This window comes from Pteropus vampyrus, unplaced genomic scaffold (assembly GCF_000151845.1).
Source record: "Pteropus vampyrus isolate Shadow unplaced genomic scaffold, Pvam_2.0 Scaffold249, whole genome shotgun sequence".
In the NCBI taxonomy this organism is placed as follows: Eukaryota; Metazoa; Chordata; class Mammalia; order Chiroptera; family Pteropodidae; genus Pteropus; species Pteropus vampyrus.
This window is the reverse complement of record NW_011889030.1, coordinates 1,136,549-1,163,667: the sequence shown is the minus strand read 5'-3', so window position 1 is coordinate 1,163,667 and position 27,119 is coordinate 1,136,549. Positions and strand designations below refer to the sequence as shown.

Genomic DNA, 27,119 nt, shown 5'->3' with positions numbered 1-27,119 from the left:
GAATGTACAATTTCATAAAAGATTTATTGTGCTCATTATATTTGACATTATATTATGTCAGGTAATTTTAGCTCATTAACCAACAGAATTTTGAAGACATTGGCATAGAACTTATTTGAAAGCTCATTTTTCCATCCTTTTTGTCTTGTCCTACTGAACGTAATACCACACTTAACGTGGTGTACCTTTTGTAACTTAATGTGTTATGTAGTTAGCAAATGCCTTACGGGAAAAATATGTCCCAAATTTGTTTTAATTAAAAATATTAGCAGAAAAGTTGATTTAATTATTTATTCTTTAATTAATAATAAATCAGCTATACCTCAAGCCTCACCTTTGCAATATGTTTCAACACTTGTGTATGGGGTAAAGGATTGAAAGAATAGCAGGGAAAATATAGTTGAAAACTTTTAAGAAATAATAATAATAATAATAATAATAATAGGAGTAAATACCATTAAAATGAAGGGAAGACAAAAAAGTAGTACCAAAGGGGAGAGATATAGACCATAGCAAATGTTTTCAGTGCTGAAAGAAGATTGCTATAATTATTTAGGTATTTACAAAAAGATGGCACAATGTAAGATAACTGTTATTCTCTCTCTCTCTCTCTCTCTCTAGTTTTTTACATGGTGATAAATCAAAAAATATATTTTTTAAAAGCACAAGAGGACAATTTGACCTTCTGTGTATAGTAGTAGATAAAAACAAACATCAAAGTCTTTTATTTGAGAAACAATCCCTCTTTAAACCTGTCTCTCAGTATAGTTAAAACTAAGCTTTGCTTCTTCATGTCCCAAATTACCAGTAACAGGAGTTTATTCTCACTATTTCTACCCCCTCATCTCCCATTCAGTCTTCAAGCCATAACAATAGGACTCCTGCTCCAGCTCTTCCTCTGAAACTGCTCTCACTGTTCAGCAATAACCTCTTAGTGGACAAATCCAATAAACAAGTCTTGGTTATTTTTATATAACTTATCTTTAAAATTGGATTCTGACACCTATTTTATTGAAATTTCTTTGCTGTCAATCTCCTGGTTTCTTTTATTGTAATATTTAATGACTCTCACTCCTCCACTAGATTATAAAGGACCATGCATTTTCATTTTGACATTTCTCACAATACCTCCTTTTGGTAGAAAGGTAAGGAATGGTATGCAGAAATATCTGTTGAATTGAATGAAATAAAATACACGGAAAAGAAGATTCAACAAGTTAATACTGCAGGTGTTATAATTATATTTGGTAGGATAAGATTATTTGAAGAGCACTGACAAAGAGATTTATTTGAAAGTTTCTCCTTTAGTTGTTGACCATTTACTCTCTTTGTTTCTTGATCTTCATCTGTCTCTTTTAGGTTTTACACTTTTATCTGCATGACTCCAATAAATGGTAGTATTTCCTATGATTTCATTCTTGGACATCTCTTCACTGTGCATTTCACTCTATATGATTCTATCCATCTCCTTGCTTTGAATTGCCTCTTATATGTATGCTGGCTTTCAGTCATACACCTCTAGTGCAGATCTCCTCTTAGCCTACTTCTATATGTCCTCTTACAAGTGAAAGAAGAAAAAGATGAAGGGGAGAAATAGCCATTGAAAACTGCTCCCCTTCTAAGAGATTCCTTCTACTTTTCTCTTATGTATCTAGAACTATACAACTTGTAGTTCCCAGCTTAAGTCCTAAATTGTGATCTCTTGACTGACTTCCTTGGTCTACTCTTTATGGACATTAAACACGTCGTTCATTCACTCAAGGTCTTCCCCTTGCCTTGTAACCCCTTAGTGCTCTACACCCTGTCCTAGTAAGTGCTCAGTAAATATTAATTACTTGCCATCAGTGATTTGCCTTTCTTCATGCTAAATAGAATTTTTCCTTAGGGATTTCCTACAGACTTTGTAGGAAATTGTTGGTAGCCAGAAAATTTCACAGTTATTTGAGCAAGCTCTGCCGTCTTAAGCAAAAGTATTTTTCTCCAAGAAATCTATAATTATTGTGGATTTGTTATTCTATAATTATTATAGAAAGATAGATCATCTTCTTTTTTTATGCAACTACATCATTCAACCCTTTGAAAATGTATTATTAATTCTCACAAATCTGAAACCAGGATAGTGTCTATTGGTTTTAAAAAATACCCTAAAATATAATTTTCACAAAAGGTAAATTACAACTTTCCTGTCTGATAGCTATTAATCTCTTTGTTTTATTGTATAGAGGTCATGAAGTTAAATGAGGGAGTGACCAAAAAACTCTGGGGCCATTTAATAGTCAATGACATTATTAATGAAACATTTCATGATATTGTGATCCTTAAGGGCTTAGTATTACATAAATACAATTCATTAATTTTCCAATGAAGTTCTAAATTTCAGGAAATATTTGCTGAGTAGAGTAATTGCCTGATTGTCATTTATAAGCTTACACATAATCTCATTTAAAAAAACTAATTGTAGCAGAATGTTATACTTGTTTAATAATTTAAGGTGTGAGGGCAAGAACAATTAATGCAAATGAAGAAAATTGGACATCAAACTCATTTATTATTCTCCTTGCTCTATTAATCTATTATCAACTGGCATAATTGGTGCTCTAACTTGGTTTAATTACCATGAAATCTACAATTTAGCTAATCAAAATTTATCATCAGTTCCTCCAACAAGGTAGAAAACATTTAATAATTTTGTAATTATGAAAATACATGATGTACGATGTTATTTGTACACATGCATAAACATTACAATAGTGTAATTTTTTGAAGCAAAAATGAAGTATTATCACTTATAATCTGACTTCTGTGCTAAGTAAAATTAAAGAAAAAAATAATAATATTTTAAAGCAAGAGAGCTATTGCTTAATGGTTTTTTCTTATATATTTTGCTTGTCCTAGCTTTGTAAGTGACATATGTACACAGTCTTATATATTATGATTTTAGGGATTGTGCAAAAATCATATGAAATAAATTCTGTAACTACCTACAGTGTAAAAATACAAAATAACATGAACTATTTTCTGATTTAAAAATAAAAGCTTGAATTTTCTATTTCTTTTTAGCTCCGTAAGGCGATTATAGATCATGTGTCAGACTCCTTTTTGGATACAACAGTCCCACTTTTGGTTCTCATTGAAGCCGCCAAGAATGGCCGGGAAAAGGAAATAAAAGAATATGCTGCAATATTTCGTGAACACACCAGCAGGCTAGTAGAGGTAAGTGAACTAGAATTGTAACTATTCTAAATCCATGAGAATGAGACTCTCATTCCCCATTTACAGTTTAATTGTATTTAAATAAAAACTTTTGACAACTTATTATAAATGAGTCAGAGTTGGGCCAAGGTAAGTATATAAGTCAAATTATATAAACCATCCCCCATTGGCTTGGAAAAAGAGCAATGTATTTAGAAAGAGATGTGAAATTATAATCAATATTTTTTTAAGTGTATATTTTTTTCAGAGTTACACACAGAACATTAGTTGAATGCAAATACTTTGTTTTATCCTTACAAATATTTTCTTTCCATTGTAACTAAAAACTATCTCATGCCATTTTTGTGTTGTCCTACTATTTTCATGGCTATATTACTCCTTCAGCCTTTCAAATCATATTTAATTCTACTTTGTGACTATAGAACAAGAATGTAGGATATACAAGGATAGAGTGATTCAGAATAATTAAGGGCTAGTGGATGGGGTTATCTCTTAATAGGGGCAAGAAGATTTGAGAAGACTATCATTCTCTCCTGCTTAGAAACCAAAAACATAGAAATGACTCATGATTTGGAGGTCAGGGTGGCATATTGCTCAAGGAGCCATGAAGTGCTGGGTAATTCCCAGGAGACAGAAAATAGAACCTATTGTATTATGGGCATGAATAATGCAGCCACAGTATAAGAAAGAGCCTGAATGGAAGAATTTTCAGCACCAGTAAGGTGAGAGTACTCCCAAGCCTAGGAACTAGTGGCAGGAAGGGAGAAATGTGATTGACCAGATTCTTATACCAGAGATGATATATTTTGGTTGGTATCCATTAATATGACTGTACCAACTTTTTAGGGCTAATGCGTATTCACATTGTCAGCGCCCATGCCATACCAGTTATTAAATGTTTTGACTGCCATACATTCCTATACTGACCATGAACTCTGGTGAAATATATGTTTTGGGGCCCAAATTGCTTGTAAAACTTGTGAGTTAGAAATAGTCACCACCTGAATTAGAATCACAGCATTAAATATAACATCTACTTAAATATACAAATTTACCAACATACTTACTGTGGATCCACTTGGAAGGAAGTTTCCAACGTAACTAGCATTTGCACTGTAAAGTCTATGGATCCCAGGCTTCACATCTAAAAAGTGAAAGGAGTGGAGAAATAGATGAATAATAAGATCATTTCAGCTCTAAAACTGTCCTATCTCCAGCTTTGAAATCTCCTTTGAACTTCCCAAGAATTTTGTGAGACAGAGTAACTGTTACAATTCCCATGGCCTTACTGGGAAATAAAGGTGCAAAACCCAAACCAGGCTAATGGGAGTCAGAGCTGATTTTCAGGTTTACAATTTTTAACTAATTCATTCAATTATTTATTATTTATCTAGTTTTATTTATTCTTTCTTATACTCAATCCTGAAATATTAACTATGTCCACAGGAAAATGTTAAGAGAGCAGAGTAGAAGGACCAAGTTGTTAAAGGCAGCTAACTATGTGTAGCCTCTGATAATTGTAAAAGTTTTGTCTGAAAATATATTCTCTAAGCTGAAAGTATACCGAATGGTGAAAACAACTTTTTGGTGAAATATTCTGAAAGTAAAAGTTGGTTTCTGTTAATAAACTTGCATCCTTATTCCTATTTCTTAGTTTAGTTTTTCTATGAAATGTAAATCTCGTGAGCTGCTCAGTAAGGAAGGATTCCTCGATCACATAATTTGGCTTGGGGTGGGGGGTGGAGTTCTATATATTTCTCTTCTTTGACATTTTATATTTCTGAAAAATATTGAGTTAAAGCAACCTCTTTACTACGTCAAAATTTCCACCAAATTAGTTTACCTAAGGAACTCTTTCTTTTATGACACTTATTACTAAAGTACTGCCTTCAGGGAACACTTGAGAATGCTACCTTAATTTATTACCAAATGATGGTTTATTATTCTGTAGACAGAACTCTAAGACTCTGTTATAAATGTTTAAGGATTTTCAAAGTTCTTTATTTTATGTGAATATTGAAAGATTAATAGATTTTGGAATTTTGAGGTACCAAGAATATGTGTAATTTAACTCTGTCTGTTCCCTTAACACATTATAATAAGATGATGCTAGAGTGAGAGTCTTCTAGTTCTTATTGTGGTATACTTAGAAATTGGTGAAAGTCATTTTCAGTTCCAGTTAGCTTTTACGATGTAACAAACCATCTCCAAATTTAGTGGCTTACAACAACCATCTATTATTCTCTCACTGATCTGTGGGTTGACTGGGTAGAGCTGGGCAATTCTCACTTAGAGTCTAACGTGTTTGCTATCAAATATTAGATAGAAATATAGCCCTTCAAAGGTTTGACTAGGCTGGACATGCGATGACACATTCACATAACTGAAAGTGCATGTTAGCTGTCAGCTGGCAGCTTAGCTGTGGTTGTTGACTGGAGCAGCAATATATGTTCTCTCTGTGTGGCTTCAGTTTCTTGAAGCATATAGTTCTTGGATTTTGAGATGAGAAGTCTCAAGAGCAAGCCAGAGACAGAAAGTAGAAGCTAACATTCTCTTAAGGCCTGGGCCCAAAAATTGGCAGAGTGTCACTTTTGTATTTCATTGGTCAACGTAATCACAGAGCTGGCCCAAACACAGGAAGGGGTGACAGGTGGGGAACATGAGACTCAATCTCTCAGTGGAAGGAATAGCAGAGTATTTGTGGCCCCCTTCAATCTGCTAGACTTCTCAGGGCTTCATTTGCTTTATCTATAAAGTGAAGGTTAAACAAGATAATGTCTAAGGCAGCTATCAGTTTCTAAACTTCTGTGAACTAGCAAATAGTTTTTACAGTCAAGAGACTTCTATTTTTCTAAGAGATACAGACATAGAGGAAAATGAAAATGACTTTTAAGTATACTGCCTGCATACTGGGTTCTTTATCAAGAAGGAAACAGAAAAATTCTTTTTTGAAAAGAACTGTCTAATCAAAGCAACAGAGAAAACCATCACTAATTTATTACAAACATTGAGACAGAAGTGTTTATGACAGAGTCCAGGGAAATAGGAGAGCTTAAATATACCATTTCAAAGTACATTCTGAATTCGATTGGTATATAGATTGCTCACCAATTCTCTACCTCCCTTCTTCCTACCAGCCCCCTACACAGATAGGTACATATATCCATCTTATTCCCAAGCTGTGGAATTTGACTTAGCAGGGCAGAAAGTCTTAGATTCTAAATGGCTTCAAGAAAAAGCTATGTTCAACAATCCTGGGTTTTGATATGTCAACCATGTTTGTCAGAGAAATCTAAAATCAGTGAACTTGTTGAAGTAAGCCTTAAGTGGAAAAAAGTCCACTTTTAAAGAATTCCTATAAGATCTTTGGAAAAGCTCCATGCTGTTAAAGGAACATTTTAGATAATGGTTAAATTGTGATTTTTATAAAAAGATAGTAAAAAGTGGAATTGAACACAAAGCAAAAACACCAAGCATTAAGAAATTATACGAGTAATAATTAGAAAACTAAAAGGTATTAGAGAAAATAAATGGGAATGAGAAACAAAGTAGCTAATAATTAGGCCTGAACATTCCCATTCTCTAATGGAGCCATGTCTGAGGTCTTCTGTTACATTATCATGTAGTTTGGCATAAAAATATAGAATGATCATGAGTGAAATGACAGTTATAAAATCCTAGGTAGTGCCAATAACTGGAAAACCTAGATCCTTACAACTGTTTTATTTTGTTATACAGAACTAAGTAACTATTAAGCAAAGCTTTTCTCACTTTGAGCATCCAAGTTACTCTATTTTGGGATCCACCAAGCCACAGTGGGAAGGAGAAGCAGGAGTCAAGAGGCTGTCATCTTAAAAGTCATCTTCTCTTAGTGATTAGTAATTAATGACATATGTGCTCATTGAATTATGCTACCTAGTACTTTGATCTTGCACCGATGATGACTTAGGGCACCGTTAACTCAACTGGCTTCCATCAATAATACCTATTAAACAGAAAGTTTAAAATATTAATTTTGTCTTAAAAGTAATTCCAGAAAGGAGAAATTTTACTTTTATCATTTTGAGCCTCCTCGAATAGCAAGTCTTTACAGCTAGTGCACAATATATCTGTATTGAATGTAGGGACACATTCATAACAGTAGCTCGGTTCTTCTCTCTAAAAAGTTGACTTTTGAGATTTCAGTAACTGAACTTGAGAAATATGCCTGAGCCCAATTATTTAGTAGAGTACCTTCCTACTCTACCATTCTGGGATACATTAATTATTCACAGTGGTTTAGCAAATGACTTTGCTATTAATTGTCAAAAGCAGACACTACAAACACTGCTCTAGATTTCTCTCAGAAGGAGTTTGTGACAATTTGATAACATCTTTAAAGAACTTAGCCTGCTTCAGAGATATAGTTTATAACTTTAATGTGGTAATAAAACTATTATTCAGAAGAATGCCATTAAATTCAACAAATGTATTGTTTATTATAATGGCTATTATTTAATATTTCTCTAAAATTAATTTTTAAAAACTCTACTATAATTTCTGAATCATATTATAGTTTGTTCTCAGCAAGTCAGTTCATGCTAAACACTACAGCTGCTACCAACTGAAACAGTAAAATCTCCAGTTTATTCCATGGATTTACCATATTAATCATTATTAAATATGAGTGTTAATGACCTAGGCCTGAAAATTTTCTATGAATTTGAAAAGTTTCTCTATGTGAAAAGCCAGCTTTGTCAGTACTTTGACTTACTCATCAAAAATTTATCTGTCTTTATGCACTTTATTTTAGTAAGTTTCATGGGAGCCTTTCATCAAAAAGGAAAAAGTGGGTGGACATTTAATTATAATACTTCCTTCCAACCTACAAAGCTGATTGTTCCCACTCACAAAATGGTGAGCCAGATTTAGCAAAGCCCCAGTGCCAAGAGAGAAGGCTTTAGAGGGGACTCTTTCTTTTTGTAAGAAATGCTTATTACTGTCAGCTCCACTGATATCTTTGCTTGTTGACAGAATGTTGTTCAATTGTCACACATTGCTTTAATTGATCATCTGCTATCAAATAAGGATATGTTTGGTTATAAATAAATAAAGCTTTTAGAGTCCTCTCCTATTCCTCCCCCTTCCACCCTCGAAAAAAAAATAATAAGAAAGAAAAAGAACAAACCCATATTTACAGTTGTACACAAACTAACAACTGTTCTCAGTGAGCATCTTGGCAGCTCTCCTCTTTTGGTGGGAAGACATGTTACAGCTAAGTCAAGAATGCCTTTGCTCATGTGGAATAGAACACACAGGTGTGACTGCCCACTCCCTGGATTAGAAGCTGCTCAGTATATTAACACTCTTTCTGCTAAAAGATATGAGGAACGTGATCCTTAAAAGCCTAACCTGAATGTACAGTGAGTGACTTTTTCATGTTTTAAAAGTTTCTTTATAAATTTTCCATTCCTGGAATATGGGAAAAGGGCAGTGCTACAATTTTAGAAAAGTCAGAGCCTTTCCACCATCAATAATGGTTATGTTAGTGTTTTAGAATTAGAAGGAAGGAAAAAACTATATGGGATGAGAGTATTATGGGAGTTCAGTATGAAGTAAGCAATATTTACATCAAACCTTAAAGACTAAGCAGGAGTTAGATTGAAGGACTAGAACTCCAAGTGGAGATAACAGCATGAATAAAGGCACAATGCTCATTCTTGTGTTCCAGAAATACAGTAGAGATGAAATCTAGATCACTAAGTTGGCTGAAGCATAAAGTAGAATAGAGAAAGTTGATAACAGCCTTGAGTATTTGATTGCCAAGGTGAAGAAGTTAGATTTTATTTTACACAATTTGGTTCACTAATGGATTTGGAGAGCTGCAGTTGCTCCTCACCAGAAAAGGGTCTAAAGGGAAGTCATATTTAGGAGAGTTTGCAAAATGCAAAATATGGACTATTTTGCATCTAGATATCAAAATTTCTAACCTCAACAATTGATTTAAATCTTATGAGCATAGACTGGCATTTAAAAAGGACAGCATTTAAAACCTAACTTATTATCATGAATTAGAGAGAGAGGAAAAAAACTAATTTTAATAATAAAATTGGAATAGAAAAACAAGTGCCTCATCAACTACCAGAATGATGCAATCCAGTAGAAATAGAAGGCAAGCTACATACATAAAGTTTTCTAGTAGTCATACTAAAAGAGTAAAAATAAACAGGTGAAACTAAACTTAACAATATGTTTTATTTAATTCAATATATCCAGAATATAATTTTAACATATAATCAATATAAAAACTATTAAAGAGATATTTTACATTCTTTTTTTTTGTAACACGTCTTAGAAATCTGGCATGTATTTTATACTTACAGCCTATCTTAATCTAGACTACTCGTGTTTTAAATGTGCAATAGCCGTATGTGGCTGGTGACTATGTATTGCACAGTGTAGCTCTAGTTAGATGGTTAGCAAGTTGATGACAGGAAGGTATTTATTCATTCATTCATTCTTTCTTTCATTCATTGATTTATTCATTCATTCAACAATGTATCTTCAGTGCCTACTATGTGCCATGTATTGTGCTGGACCCTGGGAATACTATCTAGAGCCTTTGTTTTTTTTTCCCTATCCTAATATATAGTAAGTATAGAATTCAATAAATCATTGTTGAATTAATGGGTGTATAAACAAATGAAGTAGAATGCCATTAATTCTATAGAAAATCTTCAAAGATGGTAAACACCATGACTTATTGACTAAAGTGTGAAACATGGAGACAGATGGGTTTGAATCCTGACTTGTTCTTGGGAAAGTTGTTTAATATCTCTTGTTTCTGTCTTGTAAAGAACATACTCTATTGCAAAGTGAAGATAATAGTAAGATCAGATAAGATGATACATTAATATAACAAATGCCACATGACGTAGACTTTGTTATTCAGCGAATATTAGTCTTCTTCCTTTTCCTCTACTTGACATTATTTTTTCCCCCCCTCAAAATCTTATCTGGAAAGAAGTCACTTGAATCTCCAATACCCCTGATGAACAATGACATTTTCCTTTTGAAAAATTGATTTTATAAGGTATTTTCAAAGATACTGTAGTTGTTGGACCTTTGTAACATAGATAAAAGTGTTTTTAGGAACACTACCAGGACAAAAGCTGACCATGTACAAAAACTCCTGTAGAAATTATGTACCCAAATTTTTAATACATAATTAATTGGCATGTGAAACTTCTCTGAAACTAGAACCTTCCCAGTATCAGTCTTCATGATGGTATTTGGCTAAGAGTTAACAAGAAAACATGCCAGCAGACAATTACGAATGAGTGATTCCAGGTCTAGAAGCCAAACTTTGTTTTAATCACCAGTCTGATTATGCAGTTGGGATTGATCTAGTTCTTTTAATCAAGTCACTATTCTACTCAATTCAAAAAATATATAGTGAGTCCCTGCAACATGCTCTATGAAGTCCTTCTGTTTCAAACCTGGTTTCATTTTGTCTTTTGTGTTTTAAAACAAGTGAGTTCTATTCTTCCACTTAAGTGACTTTAGCAAATCACTGACCCTCTCTGGAATTCAATTTAAATATCTGTAAATGTAAACTGAGGGATTAAATATTTTTCTCTATTCCTGGTATTCAAAATTATAGAAACCAGAGAGAAAAAGTTCTTCTATTTGTTTATATGTGTAGATAACATAGTATTAGGTAGAGAAGGCTGGTTAAGCAGAGATATTAGAAGAGTGGTTATCTTATGGTTTTTACAGGACAGAAATAACCTTTTTTTTTAATAATAAAAAGAGAAAAACAAGGGAAGAAAATAAAGTCAGATATGTAAAACATTTAGTAATATGTACCAGCATCATGCAAAGCACTTTATACTCATTACCTTATTACACAATGCCCATAATGATTGAGATAAATGCTTTTATAAACATGTTGCTGATACAGAAACCCTGACTGAAAGATATTAAGCAATTCTTTTGAAGTCACACAGTTAATAAATGGCAGAATAGGGAATCAACTCAGCTCTATAAATGACAGAGATTAAAGAAATACAGGTAGCGCAGTAAATCTCAAAATGGAGAGTAAGCGCAAGTTTTATATGTTTAATTCCTTGGTAGAGGAAAAACCTTTCTGAATGCTTTTGGACAAGATGCCTGCTATTAAGTGGATTTCATTTTTTCTAAGAATCTCTAATCTTATTGCACCTTCCTTAACTAGAGAAGCAGGAAACCAGAAACTTTATGACCATGAAATTCTCTGCATATATTCTTTGTAACTCTTAGGTAACTGCTTAGCTAATGCTTACTGATTAGTTCAAGATATAAGACCTAAGTGATTTCAGGCATTATCTTCTGATGAAAAAGCCCAAGTAGTCCATTTGTAAGTTGATTATTTGGACCTTAGAATATATTTTGCCTTTTTAAATCAGTGTTAGGTATACTATTTAGTATCACCAGTTATTCCACAAAAGCCTGTTAGATCCCTAGTAGAAGTTAAAAATTACAGAGCATTTTATTAGGAATATTCTTTTTAACCTAAAATACACTTAGGGGTGCCCTGCCCCATCACTCAGCCCCCTCTCAGCCTTGTGTGTAGAGCATCCCTTAAGGTAGGGGCAGAAAATTCAAGTGCTTACAATAGGGAGCAAATAATTAATGAGTGAAAGGGCTTGATATGGGGGACCTATGATGCAATGGAGAACATAATCCCACTCTAAAAAGTAGACCTCAACTCATCCTTGGTCAATTACTGTTGTGCATGAATATAGGCACTGTGGTTTCAGACATTACAAATTTCATCAAAGAACCCCCAAATATTATTTTAATATAAAAATCTATTGATTTCTAATTGTAGACAGCTAAAATAATTTAAAACAAAATAAAAGCAAAACCACAGTCCTATCATTTATGCCAATACATAATGCCAAGAACCATTAGCTTTGCAATCTCTGCTCTAAAGTCAAGTTTTGAAAGACAAGCTTCAGCAAGATGGATTTTTGTAAGTGATGTAGATAAGATCTGCAGGGTGTCTTGTTAATGAGAGTCAGGTCCTGCAGCTGGATATTAAAATACAGGAAGGGAACTTGGTTCGTGGAAGTGAGTTCCTTCCAGTTTTCTTTCCTGTAGTGGTCATTGAAATAAAGGTGAATTGAAAAGGGTTAAGGGCACAGAGGATCAACTTTTCTTATCTTTCCTCTGCTATTTGCAAACAATGTTGTAGTAGGAATGGGGAGAGGGTAAGATCATTCATATGTGTGTTAGACCTAGTGAAATCTATAGCTGGGTATATCCAGAAAATCTTTTTTATAAGAAAATAATTAGGCCGGGTACTTTCTGCAAATAAAAGTGTTAAATTTAATATTTTAAAAGAAATGCTCCTATTACTGAAGTACAAAGTCAAATTTACTCTGCATTCCAGTGATCAGTTTGTCTAAAGTATAAGCAGCATGCAAACAGACTTCGGGTTTCTAAATCACTCTTTGACATGTTTGGGATGAAATTATGCATATTTCCAAAGCTCCTTCGCATTAGATTTTCTTGCTTAGGTTTAGCATGAGGTGGTACTGATGGTACTGATGCCTTTGACGGCAGAGATGAGTCAATGAGTTCTGTGACAAAAACACAGCAGGAAGCACAGTCAGCAGCTTTTTTTAAGAAATGGACTGTCACTATTAATTCTTCTGTTTAGACGTCTGTACTGTTGTCAGTATAAGTATCCTTTTTGACCTATAAGTTCATGCCATGGGGGAGAAAATCCCCTTATTCTGTACCTAATTTTATTATTTTTATGGTTGTTATAAACTTCTATTAAAAAGCAAGAGTAAGATGAATGAGGAAAAGCATAGAGATCACCCAATATCCATCTATTTCTATGCTCGTTTCTAGGATACATTCCTTCCTAAGAATTGTAGCAGAACAACCCACACTTGAGTAGTTATTCATCACAGGTGTAGGAGTCCCTTTTTTGGAGTCCTGTTTTCTAAATCTTCCAGCATATGAAAACCGCATTTCCATGACAATCCAGAATGTCACTTATAGAATTTGTGGTCAGTCTCAGATATTTCTATAAGGAGCTAATAAAGATTAGATCTGAGTTGTGACTGGCACATAGCTACGTGATGGTGTGTAGATCAATTTCCCATAATTCAGTCTGTGTTCAGAAGATTCACAGTTAGAAAGCTATCTGCTGAATTAAAAAAAAAAAAAAAAGGACTGTAGTGCTGCCATGAGAGTGTGACCTGCAGGCAGTTTTACAAGAGCTAGAGTGGTCTGAAGTCTCCTGTGGTGTAATCATTACATCAAAGCAGATTTAGTAACTTCCTATTCATAAATGTGGCTGTGATTAACCACTTAGTCCTAAAGAATTTCCAGCTCATTTATTATTTTTCTAAGAGTAGGAATGAATTTTTTTGACCTTGTTAACAAATTGAATACCTTCTCTCTTCAAGATAAGAACTACACAGGAAAAAATAAAAACATTAAGGCTGAAGATGATAGTCTAAACTTGTAAGCAACATTCAAGTAATATAAAATAAAAACATTTTAATTAGGTTCTGTTCTGGACCATGGATATTATGCTTTTGGGTAAGTGATCATCCACTAGCATTTTATTTCTGTTGTGCCTTCTATCTTCATCAGCTTAATGAATGGAATATTTTTTTCTCTTGGATAATTCTTGGAGATTATTGACCAAAAATGTACAAAATATATATGCAATTAATAACCCCTTCCAGCAATCACAGCTCTGTGTTACTATCTTTCCAGCCCATATACACACATGCACATATACTCCAGAGTGAATTCACTTTCAGTGATATGTAAAAGGAAGGTTATTTAAAGTTGTGGAAATAAACTTTTAAAAATTAACTCTATTGGGATGAAAATAGTTGTGCAGAATTTGACACTCATGGAGAGTCAAGGGAACTCTTACTTTTCACTTTCTCTACCTCTTTTTTGGTGGAGAGACATAGAAGTTGTTTCCTAATATGCCCAATGGCAGTGACTGAACTTCTTTGTGATTCAGTTTCCTGAAATGCAGAATGGGAATAATACTACCTTACAGAGTATTGTGAAGGTAAAATTATATGGTTAATGTGCCAGGGCTTAGAAAAGAAAAAAATTCTATGCAGATAATGCTTATAGTAATAGCTATCCTCTATAAGTGCTTTTGTGTGCCAGACAGTGTTACATGCATTATCTCATTTAGATATTATTTGCCTCATTTTATAGAAAAGGAAGGTTAAGAATAGTGAATCAGCTTACCAATGTCATACAGTTAGAAGATGGCAGAGCTGGATTGTATATACAAGTCTGAATGGATTCAAGCCCATAATCTTTTTGTCTATTATACCTTTTAGAAAATATTCTTTGTCTTAAAAAATGATTTTGGCCTTGGAATCTCTTTTTCCAATATTATCTAGTATATGTGTTAGCATTTACTCTAAATGACAAAAATTAACTTTATTATATCTGAGTGAACAGGAGGAGGCATCCAAATAGAAGAGCCTAAAAGAACTTCTAGTCTATATTCTTTATTTTGCAAATAGAAAAATTAAAGAACATGCCTAAGGCATACAGTTAGATGGTATAAATGCGATTACCAGAGTCCCCTATTGTTAATAATATTAATATGATTCATAGTCTCATGTCTTTTCATGGAGTGATGTTACGTCTTTTCTCTTTGGCTAAGTCATCAGTACCTGAAATTCTGGCTCTATGAATTATCAGATCCTCCACATCTGGGGCATATGATGGTCATTCTATACCTATTAATCGAATGACCAAATAAATGTGAGCATATATGGAGCACATCCTTTAGAAGCAGGCCTACCTTTTTAAAGGATGGTGCATTGATACCCTAGTCCTTTAGATATTCTGTGCATCTTGATAATATGTTTCCAAATGGTAGAGTTAATGCCAGCATATGAACTTGTTTTCTGGTGTGATTTTTACCAAGTTTACTGGTCGGCCTTGAGTGATTGCAGCATAACCAAACACAAGGAAAATCTGGACTTTTTACATACAGCTGAAAATATTTAGAATCTTTGTTGATATTTCTATAGATGCTAAACTTGAAAAGACATTGAATCTGAAGATAACAAAACACATCATGCACTGTAAGGGGAGCCACACACTTTGTTATGACTGATCATTAGGTACATGGAGATGACAATGTGGTGAATGAGAGCTATGGAGCACTGAGGGCAGAGCTGACTGTGAACAAAGTTTGTGACAATTCATAGAAAATAATGATCCAGGGTCTTAAATTGTTACTCTTAACTTTTAGAGAGCCTCTGTGTTAGTGTGGTTAAAAGAAGTTAGTACTTAGAATTGAAGTAAGATATTTCAGAGGTCATTAAACAATCACTTGGGGGTGATGACTCCTGAAATATTTTATTTCAGTTTATTTCTCAATATAAAGCAACCCTTAGAACTCTCTAAGACATAATGATTATACCTCAGATTCAAGAATAAACTCTAATGAAAAGTTTCATTTATTGAAACACAAAAGATTATTTATCTCAATGTCATTTGGTAAGCATTTTATTTTGGGGTCATGTGTTAGGTAGTAATCCTACTTTACAAAACACTGAGATTTTCAACTAACTAAACTAGCCAATTATACACTAATGTAAAACCAATTTTTAAAAATATAAATGCAAATCAAATAACTTTTTTCTACTAACTTTGAGTAGCCAGTGACCATTAGACTATAACTAGAAAGAAGTAATATGGAACAATAAATAGAAAGAGAGCACTGAATCACAAGACAAATGTTCTGTCTTCAATAACTAGCTGATTGAGCTTGATGAAGTGTGAACCATTCCATTAGATAAAGATGTGGCAATATGGCAATAGATTATCTATAAGGTGCTTCTAGTACTAAAAGTCTGTCATTTAATTCTGTGATCCAAGGGACAATATTATGAAAATGACATGATTCTATGTCCTCCATAATAAAAGACTTCTTAATTATTCAAAGGAATTGTATTTTTGACAATTCTGAGAAATGCAACCTGCACTAAGAAGAGGTAAACAAACAAATAAACCTCTTATAACAAAATTACCTATGAGTCCTTGGTGCATCTAGATTATTTATAAAACTTGATAAATGATCATTTTTTTTCCAGTATAGAATCAGATCCTTTTAGTAAGAGATATATCTAGAGAATGACTTTGCTTCATAACAGCAGTCACTTTTCTAGAGACTGCAGACCTACTTACGATTTATTCTCTTCTCCTTCCCTCATCCTACTTTTTCTCCATTCTCCTCTTCCTTTTCTTTAGAGCTCCCATTTTTACTTTCTGAATACATTTTTCATGTACAAGTTTTTCTTTTATCAATAACTAGAAACACATCATGACAGGCATTTTACAACCCAATTGAGTCTATTAGATTTTTTACAGCAGAAATATAAAAATCATATCTTTTTGAAAATACAATTTAGTGTCTACAAAATGACTCTAGAATATCTATTTCAGGTTAACCACAAGACATCTCATTTTTTTTCGGAAAGTATTTACAAAATCTCTTAGTGGGGGTTACATATCAGCAAACTTGCTGAAATATAAATGCAAGTAAAAAGTCATATCCTGATGACTTTATTAGTTTCCTTTGAGTGATCGATTCTCTTTAGAGATTAGCAATTACTCTGTATATAAATAGATACAATGATGAGTATTCACATTTTAGATATCTGGAGCAATCTCATGACCTAGGTTTATCCCTGTAAAGACATGTATCATATTTTATCAATATAATCAGCCAGTGGGGAAGTGGTTTTGGTCAGTCAGGCCTTTTGGGGCTCCTCTGATCATATTGTATAGGTATATGCAACCTTGGCCTGTGTGTTGGACCATCCTGGATCTAATGTTCCATACTTTAATTTTATACCCCTTTATTCATATCATGGATATGAGTGGTTTTGTTTTTTCATGTTGTTATTCTGAATTCATGAGTAAATGGTAAGAAAACTAGGGGCAAGGGAAATGGTATAAAATGCAGGCATACTGATTAAACATTATAAAACAAGCAAGAATAACATATTAAAATATTTTATATCTGAAGATACTGACTCATGAGCAAGTAAAAAAGACAATGGAAAAATAATTGAGAATACTAAAAGGACCCTTTGTCTTAGTAATTAGGCATATCATTTTATGTGTAAGGAAATCTTGGTAAACATGCAGTATAACCTGACAGAAGCCACAACAAACACTTATTCAACATGCTGTACAGGAGGAACTCATGCATTGCGTAGTGAGTTGTATTAGAGTATGTTGAAGGTCTCCTTCAGCTCTGAAAATCTGAATTTGTGTGTTCTTACTCATCAGCTTACATAACTCTTATAAATGCAAATTATTCTTCTTGATCCAGCACTATATAAGCCACTACATTAGGTCTCCCTCACTCTTCCTGGTATCACACATTTTCTCCTGTGATATGCATGAAGAAATTTGATAATGTCTTCAGACTTTGTATTTTTACTTATCTGTCCTCAACACATAATAGATTTGTGTCTCCCTGGCCTTAGAAATTTGTTTATGAAGTTCCTTCCCTTCTACATGGTTATTCTCCGTCAGGACTTGTAAAAAGCCCTCCTTACTTTCTAGTTCAAGTGCCAGAAGCCTTCCCTTTCTACATCAAAGGCATTGCTTTCATTACCTAAATCTGCTACAACATTCTTTTAAAAATTGTTAATCATGATTTACTTTGTATTGTAGCAGTGGTGTCCAAATTTTAATGTGTATAAGAATCACCTGGAGGAAGTTTTAAAAGAGTTTCCTTGGATGACTTGTTTAAACTAAGCTCTGCTTCACTAAGTAGGGCTGGGACTATGAATTGACATTTCTAAGAATTCCACAGATGATGCTTGTGATGCTCATGGACCACACTTTGAGAAACACAGTACAATCTAAGGAGAGAGTTTGCTTCTTGAAGTTCACAACAAAGTTATTTTTCATCTCTATAGTTGAAAATTTCCCCCAAATTCCTTGTTCTAGGAAATGTTCTGTGAATAAAGGTCCAAACAAGGTCAAGTAGCATTTAATCATGCTTATTTTCTAGCTCATGAAATCCTCATTGTAATAATTTTGTAAAGATAAAGAGGGGCAGTGGAGAGAGGGGGAGGGGCAATCCAATTGCAAAAGTAGCTTCCGTTTGTTTATATGAACAACACATCTGACAAGGAAATGTCCTTTTCACAAAGAGAAAACTGTAGAAGGCAAAACAGAAATTAACAGAGCACATTTCTATTCCATTTAAAGGGAACTTCCATGTACTGGAAAATACAAATTTGTTAATTCCTAACAGAAATGGAAAGAAAAAAAAATACTTCAATGTATAAAATAAAAAAAGATTTAATATTAGAATAACCACATAAAGGTAATCTGGAACTTGTTCTTTTTGGAATTGAAACCTAAAATATGCCAAACCTAGGGAGCATATACCCCTGAACATCAGCGCTGCTGTGTAAATGTGGCATTTCTGGGTTAGGTTTTGCATTGTCACTCGGGAACTATTCTCACAACAGCCTCAAGTCTCATTTCTTTAGTTTATTAAAATACATGGTACTTTTCTTATTGATTGATTAAAGTGTCACTATGCCTAGCCACTCAGACATGGGCAAGACTGAAATAGTAACACCATTTTTTTTTTTTTTTTAATAAAGTTCCTTTTTTTTCCTGTAACCCAAAGCAAGGAATAGGAATAGAGATACAACGTCCAGCAATTCTGCTTTCAAAACATGAATTTCCAAAAGATCAGAATCTGGCCAGTCAGAAGCAAGCTGCCTTTTCTACTAATTTCCCGTATATCTTGCCCATGCTTGTTGTACTCTCAGAAGGCCTTTGTTCTTCTTGTTTTAATACAGCGATAAATTAGAATTCTTCCTGTAAATTACTAAATATATATATATATATATATATATATATACACATATATATAGTAAGATATAGTAAATTACTATATATATATATATATATATATATATATATATATATCTTACTATTAGAATTGTATTAGAAATTTTATATATATATATATATATATATACACACATATATATAGTAAGATATAGTAAATTACTATATATATATAGTAAGATATATATATATATATATATATATATAGTACAGGATAAAACACAGTATTTAGTTTCCAACTTGCCTCTTCATAACTATAACTAGATAGATATATAGATAGATAGATAGATAGATGATAATTTAAAAATAAATTTAATAATAACTTAATAATAAAAATTTTAAATAAAATAAATAAGAAATATAATAAGAAATATAATAATTATTTTAACTAAATCACTAGCTGTGAATACTTAATTCACTTTGCCTACCAGCTCATGAAAATACCTATGAAAATACACATGCTGGTGCAAAGTGAAAAAATTTTATTTTCTATCTCTGATTGGTCATTCCATTGGAAGGATTACTCTAAAGTAGTGATTCTCAAACATGGTCCTCAGGGGAGTAACACCAGCATCACCTGGTACTGGTTAGAAATACAAATTATCATGCCTTACCTAAGTCCTATTAAATCAGATACTCTTGGAGTGTGACAGAGATCTGTTTCATTTTTTTTTTTTATAAGCATCCAAGGAGGTTCTATAGCACACTAAAGTTGGAGAACCACTGCTCAAAATACAGTGAAGATGGAATGGATTGAGAAATGATCAAGCAACTAGTAGACAAGTAATTAGACATCTGAAGTAGTATGGTTCAGTAGGAAGCAGGTAGATGTTTATCACTCGTCCCTACTTTGGATCCTTTGTTCAGAGATTTATAAACTGTGTATATATCCAGGGAATCTGGTCACCCAGGTCTAACAGTGACAGAGATGACTGAAATAGTTTTTTATTCCTCTTCACATCCTCCAACCGCAATCAGTAGCTTTCCTTCAGTATCCATTCTAAAGACTGCAAATTCCATGATTCGACACTATCAGAGGAGAATGGATTGGGACTTATGTTTATGCTTTCAATCTATTTTGAGTTGATTTTTGTGTGTGATTAAAATAGAGTCCAGTTTCTTTTTTTTTTTTTTTTTGCATGTGGGTAGTTAGTTTTCTCATCTTCATTCATTGAAGAGGCTATTCTTCCCCCACTGTGTATTCTTAGTGCCCTTGTTGCATATTCATTGATTATATATACTTAAGTTTATTTCTGGGTTCTCTATTCTATTCCATTGGTTCGAGTCTCTACTTTTTGCAAGTACCATACTGTTTTGATTATTATAACTTTATAATATAATTTGAAATCAGGAAATGTGATATCTCTAACTCTATTTTTTTCTCAAGGTTGCTTTGGCTATTCTGTGCCTTTGTGGTTCCACGCTAATTTTAGAATTGCTTTTTTAACTTCTGAGAAAAATACCATTGGGATTTTAATAAGGTTAATTTTGAATCTGTAAATCACTTAGGGTAATATGAATGCTTTAACAGCATTGATTCTTCCAATCTATGAACATGAGATATCTATTCATTTATTTGCATCTTCTTCAGTTTATTTAATCACTGTTTTATAGTTTTCAGTGTATAAATCTTTCATCTCCTTGGTTGAATTTATTCTTAAGTATTTCATTCTTTTTGATACTATCCTAAATGGGATTGTTTTCTCGATTTCCTTTTTGGATAGATCATCATTGGTATAAAAAAAAATGTTATTTTTGTATGCAGATTTTATATCTTACACCTTTGCTGAATTCATTTATTCTAAAACTTCTATCATGTAGTTTGTAGGGTCTGTTATTCTTTTTTACTTATAAGGTTATGTCATCTTTAAACAAAGATAATTTTACGTTTTCTTTCTGATCTGATGCCTTTTCTCTCTTTTCTTATTTTTTTAGGGAGTCGGGGAGGTTCTGGTTGCTCTTGCTAGTTCTGCTAGTACTTGCAGTACTATATTGAATAGAAGTGTCAGCGTGAGCATTTTTACCTTGTACCAGATCTTAGATGAAAGTTTTTAGTTTTCCCCATTGACTATGATGTTAGCTGTGGGCTTTTCATAAATGCCTTTATTGTGTTGAAGAAATTTTCTTTTATACCTAAGTTTTGGTAAATTGTGTTTTAATTTGCACTTGCTTTGAGATATTTTTAAAATTCTCCTTTAATTTCCTCTTTGAATCAGTAGTTTTTCAAGAATGTGTTATTTATTTTCCACATACTTGTGAAATTTTACATTGTTTTTCCTGTTAGTGATTTCTAGTTTCATTCAATTCGCTTGGAAAAGATACTTAGTATGATTTTATTCTTCTTAAATTTGTTAAAACTTGTTTTATGATCTAACATGTGACCCATCCTGGAGAATGTTTCATGTGTGCTTGAGAAGACTGCATTCTTTAGCAGTTAGGTGAAAAGTTCTGTATATGTCTGATAGATCCTAAACCCATAAAACTTCTAGAAGAAAACATAGAGAAAAAAATCTCCTTAATATTGATCTTTCCAGTGAATTTTTGGATATGATACCAGAGATCAAGCAACAAAAACAAAAATAAACAATTGTGACTACATTAAATTAAAAGGCTTCTGCCAAGGAGGGGGAAAAAAAAAACAATCAAAAAAATGAAAAGGCCACCTAGAAACTGTGACAAAATATTTGCAAACCAAATATCCAATAATGGGCTAAAATCCAAAATACATAAGGAACTCATATAACTCAATAGCAAAAAAACAAAACACAATTAAAAATTGGCAAAGAAACTGAACATACTTTTTTTCCAAAAAAGACATACAAGTGGCTAACAAGTATACAAAAAGGTATTCAACATCACTAATCATTAGGGAAATGCAAATCAAAATCACAATGAGATATTACCTCACAATTCTTAGGAGAGCTCCTATCAAAAAGATAAAAGAAAACAAGTGGTGAGGATGTGGAGAAAAAGGAGTCCCTGCATGCTATTGCTGGCAATATTAACTGGCACAGTCATTATGGAAAACAGTTGAGGTTTTTCAACAAACAAGGGTAGAACTACCATATAATCTAACAATCTCACTTTTGGATATATATCCAAATAAAATCAATATCACAAAGAAATATCTGTGCTCTCATGTTCATTCAGCTTTATTCGCAATAGCCAAGATATGGGAACAACCTAAGTATCCATCAATAGATGAATGGATAAATAAATTGTAATATATGTATATATACACACATATATACATACACACACACACACACACACACACACACACACACACAAAACAGACTATTACTTGGCTTTAAAAAATGAGATCCTGCTATTTGTGACAATATAGATATAGGTAGAGGACATTATGCCAAGTGAAATAAGCCAGACATAGAAAGAAAAAACTTTCATGATCTCACTAAAAACTTTCTGGTACGTGGAATTTAAAAGTTTGAATACATGGAAGTAGAGAGTAGAAAAGTTGTTATTAGAGTCAGGGAGGTGGGGAAAATGGAGATATGTTGGTCAAAGAGTACAAAGCTGTTGCTGTGTAGGATGAACAAATTTAGAAGTATAATGTAGAGCATGATGGCTATAATTAATACTGTACTGAATACTGAAAATGTACTAAAGAGTATAAGTTTCAGTTATTCTCATCACAAACACAAAAGTAGGTAACTATATGAAGAGACGGATGTGTTAATTAGCTTGACTATAATAATCATTTTACTATGGATATATGTATCAAATCTTCATGTTGTATACCTTAAGTGTATACAATTTTTATTAAAAGATAAAATAATTTTATAAAGAAAAAGATTGGGGAAAGTACACAGCACATTATATAAAGTAAATTGTATGTAGAATAGTAAAATACCACGGCTGTGGGGGAAAAAAAATCAGGCTGCTTAAAATCATTCAGAAATAAATTCACCTATTTTACTTAAAAGATTAGGGAAGCAAGAGAACATACAAACTCAGTTAATCCGGATCTCATTGATGGGATCAGAAAGGGAGTATCTGGCTTTACCCAGGTAAATAGTGGTGGAAAATAGAGGGAGCATATACACCCATTCGTATCAAACATGTTGGACTTGGTTAGAGATCCCCTCATTTAAACTAATGAAAATCAAAATAAGGTCTATGAAAACAGTTAATAACATAAAAGAATTTGGTATTTTAAGATTGCAAAGATAAATAATTATTTTAGGAATGGATTTTTCTAGAAGGTATATCCTTTATTTTCTCAATAAAGAACCAGAAAACACAAAATCACTGAAGAGCTGAAAGATGATAAAATGGTCATTTGCAGAGACACAGTTTGTGAGCATAAGAAATCTGAACTAAGAGGGAAAATTAGAAAAATAAAAACATATTAGGATAATAAAGATATTCATGAGAGATGGTAAAAACAGAATCAGCAAAATATGAAATCCAATCAGTGACTTAGAAAACAATGTAGAAAAGCACACTAGGAATTGAGGTTAATCAAAAATATAATAGATACACAAGAGAGAAAACAAAAGTGTAATTTATAGACAGCTGACAATCCTTGGTAATCAAACCAAAACAAATTGATCAAAAGAATAATCAAAGTTATAATAAAAGAGGTACTTTCTGAACTAATAAACTTTGAATTTGTAAGCTTAAAGGGATCATTGTTTCATGAAAAGTTAATGAAAAAAGACCCATGTGTAGAAATATACTACTACATTTTAAAATTCTAATAATAGAGACACACCTCTCAGAATGGAAGAGTGAGGGATGTTACTTAAAAGGCACAAGCATTAAGTTAGTATCGAATTTTGTTTGCACTATAATAAGTGCCAGAAGAAAATGGAGGAATTTATATGAGGTCTTACAGGGAACAAAAATTGCATTTCCATAATTATACATGTGGCCATGTTATCATTGGTATATGAAGGCAATCTTTAAAGTGTAAGGATTCAAAATACGTACTACTAATGAATCGCTTTTGGATTATCCTGCTTGAAAATATTCTCCAACTAAATGAAAAATGACATTTTCACTTGACAATTAAAAATGGAGGATTTAATAACATATAAACACTGGTTTGAGCATGATTCCAGTTTGACATAAAGAACTAACTCATAAGAATTCTCTGCAAAGCTAGCCAGTGAATATATTGCATATGTTTAAAAAAAGTCCAAGAGAGTAAATATATGATAATTTTGTCATCAAATAATTATAAGCAACATCTATAATCCCCAAATATGTTGTTCAATATTGGGAATAAAAGTTATGTAGAAATGAACATTTATTCCATGGTCTTCATTTTACACTGAGTAAAATGGGGGATGTGCTGGCAGACCATTTATTTTTATATATTTTTTAAATTTAATAATCAGAGAAAATGGTATTCAAGGATGTGTTTTTAACTTAGGAAGTATAAAAGTTTTGTTTTTGTATTACTAAAGAAAGTTAAAGCCAACAATGCTGAGATAAATTCAAACTCATCAGTCATACTAGTAAAGGCAATAGATTTATCTCCCCAATTAAATCCAAATTTTCAGGTTAAGTTAAAAAATCTAAATGTAATGTATTAATAAAGGTCAGATAAATATTATTTTCAATTGTTTACCAAAAAAGTTTAAAAACATATCATAGGCTATAAATACAACTTAAATCTATTCAAAAAGATAAAATTCATAAGACCACATCTCTGAAAACCTACAATAATGCTGTAAATAAAAAACACATTAAAAAATAAACATACACATAGAAATTTCAAAATATACTAAGTATCTGTTGTATCAAATAGAAAATAATAACTATAATTTCATACTTTTTAGAAAGTTTTTAAAATGAGAAATCAAGTCTCTGGCATATTGACAAAGATACTCAGTGGCATGATTTTGGCCATTTTATTACTAAACAAGAAAAATGGAACATAAAATAAAGGTTCAACTTATTGTGATTGAAAGGATAGTATAAAATTGTATTAGTCACTTTTTACTAGATCACCTGCATGATAACATGCAATCTCAATGACTGTAATAAATGTGTATTTTTCAGTAAGTTGAATGCGAGAGGCTGGATTGTGGTCCAGAGTGTAGCTCTATTCCAGTCTGCAGGTTAGGTTCCTGCATCCTTTATTGTTGTGATGCTGACCGAAAGAGCACCCTTTATGTGGATATATGTTCCTAAGATAAAAGACAGAGCACAAGACAGATAGGAACATCCAGAATGCTTCTTAAAGCCCCTGCTTGGACCTGGCACACTTTCTCTTCTACCCACATCCTATGGCTGAAACCAAGTTTCATGGTCAAACCTCAGTCAATGGAGTAGGAAGTTTGCTTTTTCATAGTGAACCATATGGAGAACAGGGATAAAAAAAGAACTGTGAAGAAATAATAATTTCTTCTTAAATCTCCTTTCTAATTAAAAAATATATATATAAGAAAATAAAATGATGGACATAAAAGTAAGAATTTACTTATTAGAAATGAGATATTAGAAGACTATATAAATCAACTAATAAGAGCTAAATATAAAATTATTAATTATATAAATTAAAATGGGTATATATTAACACAGTAACTTTTTTTGGTAAGAAAATACTATGTACAACTAAATCTAAGTACATTTGAAGGTCTTCGAAGCAATTTTCTGAGAAAATACACATTGCTAGAATTGAATCAAGAAGCAATACATTTTAAATGTGTCATTAGTCATGAATAATATTAAAATGTTATCAAATAATTACATGCAAATAAGATGTTGGCCCCAAAGTTTTTAGACTTTTAAAAGAATTGATTATTCCCTTGCTTATAGAATTTGTCACAGAATATACAAAAAGATAAAAAAGCTACCAATTCATTTAAGTATCCAGACATAATTCTGATAGCAAAGGCTGGCAAAGATAACACAAAAGTGATAATTATAGAAGATATTTCTTATGATTATATATGTCAAAATTCTATATAAAATGCTAGAAAGTGAATAAAAACATTCTGGAAACTTACCATTTTCTAGTCAGTCAGACAGAAGAATAACTTAGTTTAATGTTACACAATCAAGAAAATATTAATGTATTATATCAATGAGATAAAAGTAAAAAAAAGTTCTGATTATTTTAGTAGATGGCAAAAATGTTAATAAAATGAAACATCTATTTCTGACTTTAAATGCAAACAAAATTCTTCATTAGAACCACTAACAGAATACTTTTGAGAAATATATAAATAAAAGTCTATTTCCTTGACATGCTAAAAAATATCAATCTTACATTAAAAATCAACTACAGATTTTTATTCTTCTTCTTCTTTTTTCTTATTATTTTATATAGTTCTTGAAGTTGAGATTACCGTGAGAAGAATAAAAAAAGGAAGATAACGACAGGAGGAAAAACAAAGTATATTGTGATTTGCCGATGACAGATGGATAAATAGATACACAGGGATATATAATAGAATTAACCAAAATGTCTTTAAATTAGTAATAAAATTCAATAATGTGAAAAGACTTTTTAAAAAAAAATCAATAGTTTTTCTAGGAATGACAAAAAATGTGTGGGTCTGTGTGATGAATACTGTAAAAGTTTATCGGAATTTGAAAAAAAACGGGAAGAAAACATCTCGATACGAGAAATACATCATAATTAATGACATAAAAATTATGTTTCTGTACATCAAAAATGACATTAATAAAATTAAAATCCAATCATACTTGAAAAATATTTGCAATAAATATGACAAAGTGTAAATTCATACTTTCAATATGTCCAACACTTAAAAAAATAAAATAATCTAATTGCTTTATTATAGTTATTTCATATAAAATAAACCATTAAAAAGAAACAAAAACAGACCCAAAAAATCAGTAACACAATAATAATGCATGTGAAGAGTATTTCACAAGGCACCATACGTTAGTTACAAATATAGAGATATCTAAAAATAACCAAGATATGCATTTATTTTTCCTATCTCATTAGAAAATTATACATATACCTGATTAAACTATAC

At 32.1% G+C, this 27,119-nt stretch overlaps 1 protein-coding gene across 1 annotated transcript in view; it reads left to right on the top strand.

Annotated features, from left to right (window-relative positions):
• CTNNA3 (catenin alpha 3) overlaps positions 1 to 27,119 on the top strand; it is a 1,489,877-nt gene that overhangs the window by 782,668 nt on the left and 680,090 nt on the right. The window contains exon 10 of the mRNA XM_023520113.1: positions 3,061 to 3,213. Coding sequence (XP_023375881.1) covers positions 3,061 to 3,213 — 153 coding nt within the window. The remainder of the gene's footprint in view (positions 1 to 3,060; positions 3,214 to 27,119) is intronic.